General features: G+C 41.7%; 1 protein-coding gene across 1 annotated transcript; it reads left to right on the top strand.

Moving 5' to 3' along the window:
• Positions 1-748: 748 nt before the first annotated feature.
• Positions 749-4,219, top strand: LOC145554361 (nuclear factor 7, ovary-like). The gene has a single exon (XM_081613935.1). The coding sequence runs from the start codon at positions 1,983-1,985 to the stop codon at positions 3,369-3,371; it is 1,389 nt and encodes a 462-aa protein (XP_081470061.1). The 5' UTR covers positions 749-1,982; the 3' UTR covers positions 3,372-4,219.
• Positions 4,220-6,229: the final 2,010 nt, after the last annotated feature.

The following is a 6,229-nucleotide window of genomic DNA, read 5'->3' as shown; positions in this document are numbered from 1 at the left end:
GTCCTTGACGCAGCTGTCGCAGGTTCGATTCCCGGCCTTGGCAACCTTTGCTGCATGTCTTCCCCCTTTTCTCATTACCCCCTTTCTTGTCAATTAACTATCAAATAAAGGCCACTAGAGCCAAAAAGCATCTTTAGCAAAATAAAATGTGAAAATTTTAAACCCTCACCTAAAATTAAAATTGTTTCACCCAGAGCCCAAAGAGGAGGGGAGGAGAATGGAAAGGGGGAGGAGATTGAGGGGTAGATGGGGCCAGGTGAGGAAGGGGGAAGGGTGTGTGTGTAGAGGGTGTGAAAAACAGCGTACATTGATTGAACATTTAGATCACGAGTTCTTCCCCAAACCTTGTCCTCAAGGCAAACTGACCTGCGTGTTTTCATTTCAGCAAAACCCTGTTAATCAGACATCAATTAAAATCATGTCAACCTACCCAGCTTCTGTCATTGACCTCAATCATAAATTCAACCTTTGTGATCATAATTCAACATTGAATTAACAATTTTTGCAAACAAGCAAACAGCGAGTTTGGACCGTCCCACTCATAAATGGTAGGGGTGGACCGCTTCACTGCTCATACTAAGTTGTAGATGTTTTTGTGTCAATATATCACACACTAACAGTAAGAATTTTTATTTCAAGTAAAAAAAGTCTACAGAAAGTAAACACCACTCACTATCCTCTACAGTGTTATTAAAAATGTGATAACCCCCGCTCAGTAATAAAATGCTGAGGTGTGAAGAATGAAGAAGGTGTGTGGCAAAACAGCTGACATTGATTCAACATTGATCAGACGTTGATCAGACTTCGGCATATCAGTCATCAGATTTCAACCACAAAACAACATTGATTCATTGACACAGTTTCAACGGTTTGATTGGATGGTTGTTTGATGGTTGTTCCACCATCATTTGTCGACTTCAACCAAAAAGGAACGATTCTAACTATTTTTCAACGTTGATTTAACATCGTGTGCTATCTGGATAGAGCCCAGCTGAGACAATCTGAGTATTTGCTAAAGGAGTCTGTCTCCGCCTTGTCAGATTTAATTACTTTAACTGGTGTGGTTAGAGAACCATTCACAAGGTTAAAGAGTGAGAAAAGGACACGGAGTCATAAACTCAAAATGATTCAAGATCTAATTATTATGACAGGAGCAAAAAAACCTCAACCACAATGACATGAATGTTAAATCTGGACAACTGACATTTATCCAAGTTTTAATAACTGGAGCTTCTTAATTATTCATCTCAAAACGACTTGATGAATCAAAGTATCAACACCAAATCACTGATTTAAAACCTGTAAAACAACTCTTCCATATTTACACGGACAACTGCACAAGGTTAAATACCAACAGGAGGAGGAGGAGCACACACCCTGGTTAGAGACCAAGCGGTGCATTGCGTCCTCTCCTGCACTTGCCACTACCAGGTCAAACCCTGCAGCTCTTTATGCTGGACAGATCATGTGTCTGGAGGAATCCAGTGTATGAGCTGCAGATCCAAACCTTAAAGAGGCTCATTTAGCTGTAGCATCTCGCTAAGGTCTAAAGACAGATCAAAGTATATGTAGCAGGTTGTAATAATCCAACCCCTACTAGTAATCAGAAAAAGCTGTAGTGTTTTAATAAAACTGCAGATTAAGATTAAATCCTCTAGAGGGCGCCACGTCTCCACCTCAAGACTGATTCAAAGAGGAACATCAAGAAAAACAGGAAACAGTTCAGAGAGAAAAACTCACTGAGTAAACACCCTGAGGATGTGCTCTGACACCTGCCTTCGTCTCCGACTGAAATCAAACTAACTCTGAACAAGGAGAACAGAGAGAGAACTGAGCAATTAGACACTGAAACACAGACTGCTGCAGGAGGAAAAACAAGCAAATCAAAGTGAAAGTAAGTTCAGAAAGTTTCTACAGGAGAGAAACTGACTTCCTGGTTTGACTTTCTGTCTGCTGTGGTTTCAGATTCACTCTGAGACAAAATGGCTTCCAGATCAGATGATGATCTCTGCTGTCCGGTCTGTCTGGAAATATTTAAGGATCCGGTTCTTCTGTCATGTAGCCACAGCTTCTGTAAGGAGTGTCTGCAGAAATACTGGAGAGAGAAACCAGAAAGAGATTGTCCAGTTTGTAAGGCGATATCATTCATCAAAGATCCTCCCTGTAATCTGGCTCTGAAGAATCTGTGTGAGTCTTTCTTACAGCAGAGAAACCAAACAGCTTCAGAGGATCTCTGCTCTCTGCACTCTGAGAAACTCAAACTCTTCTGTCTGGACCATCAGCAGCCAGTTTGTCTCGTCTGCAGAGATTCAGAAAAACACACCAAGCACAGATTCAGACCCATCGATGAAGCTGCTCAGCAACACAAGAAGAAGCTTCAGGAAACTCTGGAGCCTTTAAAGGAGAAGCTGGAGCTCAGGAAGAAAGTTCAGGAGGAGTTTGATCAGACAGCAGAACACCTGAAGGTCCAGGCCCGACACACAGAGAGGCAGATTAGGGAGCAGTTTAAGCAGCTTCATCAGTTTCTAGCAGAGGAAGAGGAGGCCAGGCTGGCTGCACTGAGGGAGGAAGAGGAGCAGAAGAGAGGGATGATGAAGGAGAAGATGGAGGCTCTGAGCAGAGAGATAGCAGCTCTTTCAGACACAGTCAGAGCCACAGAGGAGGAGCTGAGAGCTGCAGACGTCTCATTCCTGCACAACTACAAGGCTGCAGTGGAAAGAGTCCAGCGCTGCCCCCTGCTGGAGGATCCACAGCTGCCCTCAGGAGCTCTGATAGACCAGGCCAAACATCTGGGCAACCTGGCCTTCAACATCTGGAGCAACATGGAGACCATGGTGACCTACACTCCTCTGGTTCTGGACCCAAACACAGCTGGTCCATGGCTCCATCTGTCTGAAGATCTGACCAATGGGAGGAGAGGAGAGAAACAGCAGCTTCCTGATAATCCAGAGAGATTTGATTGTTACTACTCTGTTCTGAGTTCAGAGGGTTGTAACTCAGGGAACCACAGCTGGGATGTTGATGTTGGAGACAGTGAAGAATGGAGACTTGGTGTGTTAGAAGAGTCTGTTCAGAGGAAGGGATTCATAAAGTCTGGATTGTTGTTCATATGGTTCTATTCAGGTAAATACTCAGCATTTTCTCCTCCAGCTCCTCTCTCTCGTCTCTCAGTCCAGAAGAATCTCCAGAGGATCAGAGTGAATCTGGACTGGGACAGAGGAAAACTGTCCTTCTCTGATCCGGATACTAACACACACATACACACCTTCACACACACCTTCACTCACAAGATGTTTCCATTCTTCGGCACTGATAAAACATTAAAGATCGTACCGATGAAGATCTCAGTGATGAAGAACAAAGTCCAATAAAAATGTATTGATCAGAATGAAACTGAGTTTTAAAGAGGAAACTGGAGATGATCTGATCATCTGGAGATGATCTGATCATCTTCTTCATCTCTGATCAGATTCAGATTCATCTCCAGGCTGCTGGAAGCAGGAGGGCAGCGTTAATCTTTCTCATCTGACTCTTTAGTCTGAGTTCAGCTCTGATTCTAAAATCACTCAGAGTGAGAGGTCCTGTTTTTTTGTTCATCTCTGGGTAATTATTTCTGTTTTTCAGGAACTGATTTATTAAAAAATTTGATTTTATTGAATATGTGAGCAAAAACGATCCCAGCAATGTGTTTAGTTTACAAACTAAATATTTAATGTTAAACATAGATATTTATTGTCCATATTTACCTTTTGAATTAAATATTTAGTTTATAACTCTTAACATTTATAAATGTATGAAAAACATGACTTTAGAAATTATCATAAATAAAAAATATTGCTGATATTTTTTATAATGTAATGATTTGTGGGCAGATTCAAGTTGTATTATTTACATTTACTCTTTTAATCAGTTAATATATTATTCCAGTGTCTTGTGATAAATAACTATGTGCTGAAGGTCAGTGTGAGGTCAGGGATGTCTGAGTCCAGGTGAAGGTTCGTTCCTACAAGGTTATTTTGTGCTTCAGCTAGAAAACAGACGTTTCATCTGCAGCTAAAGAGGGAAGAGCTGAAAAGAGTCTAGAGAAAAGTTATTGTTTGGTGGTTTGTTATTGTTATTGGTAATTAGTTATTGTATTTGGTCTCTGGATGATGTTCTGAGATCCCAAAGATATATCTTTGTATCCTTGTATTCAATAAATCAGACTAGTTTTACCTCACTGACTCTTTGTGCTGCTTTAATCCTTTGCATAAGGATGTAGGGGAGATTTACTGATCTTAACAGTTTGGTGTTTCCTCCCGGTTCTTGTGAAGGATTTATGGATTTGCAGTCCTGATCACTGCAGTTCCAACTCTGAGGGTCGACCCGATAAATCAGGAGAGCAGGAACCTGTTGCAGTTGAAACTGTCTAATCCTGCAGGTTGAGCTCAATAAAGCAAGAGTTTTTGTATCTGAGGCGTCGTTCAACAATAACTAAGTTAATTTATAGAGATGGAAACGTGCCTGTCCAGTGTCCGTCTAGACCAACAGGAGATGAAATTGCTCATCTTAGACATTTTAAAGAATAGTCAGCAGGTCAGCCTCCATCCAGGGAAAGAACTAGTGATGGATCCAGGGCCGTTTAAGGTCACCATCTAGGCTCTGAGCGCAGGGAAGGTCCGGATGATGACCGACTGGTTTCCATGCTCCCCCTCAAGTTCCCATCTCTTCACATCACCCTGTTGCAAACCAGACAGAGTTAAATTCAGACCCTTCATGTTTGGAGATGTTTAAACTGCCTCTGATTATTGTAGCTGGGTTATTTTTGATCCTTTAAAGACTGAAATGACAGTTTGTTTTGTCCTAATAGTGTTCAGGTCGTACAGTCCACCCATGAACTGCCTGTCAGAGATGATCACTCCTAACTCCTCCCTCATACCAAACCTGTTACCACCTTCAGTTGTCATAGCAACGCTCAACGTTATCACCCCTCCCTTTGAGTTTCACAGAGTTTAGAAAAAACCTCACTGTGTTTACTCATATTAATGTTTGTTTATAATAAAGCAGACTGAAACATGACATTATTGTTAGTATTTGCATGTTAAACATTAATAAAACAGGTTTAAAGCTTTTTATAGATTTTCTTTAGCTTGCAGAATAATGAGTGATTTATTTGTAGAAGTGATTTTCCATAATGACATAAAACACTTTTAAAGAAACCAATGTTACATTTTGACTCTGCTGTAAGTTTCCTTTCTTTCTCCTGACTTTAAAAACAAAACAAGCAAACTCAAAGATTCATAAATACTTTAACTTCTTTCCTTGAAAGTTACTTCATAGAAATAACTAAAAGTGTACATTGTTTCACCAATATTGTAAAATAATGCACAATATTTGTTTTAAGAATGTAAAGAACATTTTAGAAACATGCATCATGGGAACCTTTGCTGGCTCATCCCAATGTCACATAATACATTTTCGCAGTATTTACATTAATTATATTACTTCAAAACAGCTTCACCTAAAAAGTCTCAGCCTATTTACATTAAGCACCAATTACAGAGAATGACCCTTAGTCTGCTGCTGCAGCTGTCGCTGAGTTTCAGTAGGACAACTGAAGCCTGAACAACATCCATGAGTGTTTCTAGAAAAAGCAAAGAAGTCTGAGTCCGTCACTCTGCCAGCCTCCAGGTACGGACGGGGCACCGAGGAGCCGAGTAGAGCTGCCATTCTTAACGGCGTCTCTCATGAGGTGAGTGATGCCATGAGAGGGAATCCTGAAATGATTGGTTGTGAATTTAGTGAAACATCTCGTCCCTTATCTCATTAGGACTCAGGATGACAGAGAGGAGATTCAGGCCCAGCTGGTCAAACTTCAGCTGAACAAGGCCAGACGGGAAGTTTCTGGAAAACATGAGAAAGTAAAGGTGATGGTGGTGACAGAACCAGCTAACCCTCCTCATATCTATTCTAACTCATATATTGACTGGTCTGCTGGTTGGTGGCATGGATGAGGGGTAAGGGATCAACGGAGGAGTGGTAGTGGGTGGATGAGAGGTCATGGAGGAAGGGGTGGATCACCACGGGACAGCAGGAAGACGCCTGATACGTCTGTGGCCCCAAACCAGCAGTTGTACCCATCAAAGGGGAAGCAGAAGATGTTTTGCTGCTCCTCATCCTCAGGCAGCACCCAGAGAGCAGTGTGCAGCAGGACAATGGGAGAAGAACTGGTAACAATGACCCCCCACAG

Source organism: Poecilia reticulata, chromosome 12 (genome assembly GCF_904066995.2).
Source record: "Poecilia reticulata chromosome 12, P_reticulata-male-v2, whole genome shotgun sequence".
NCBI lineage: Eukaryota > Metazoa > Chordata > Actinopteri > Cyprinodontiformes > Poeciliidae > Poecilia > Poecilia reticulata.
This window is presented reverse-complemented; position numbering and strand designations above follow the sequence as displayed.

Excerpts from the sequence above, each read along its gene's own strand:
- LOC145554361 (XM_081613935.1), top strand. The coding sequence starts at position 1,983 with ATGGCTTCCAGATCAGATGATGATCTCTGCTGTCCGGTCTGTCTGGAA.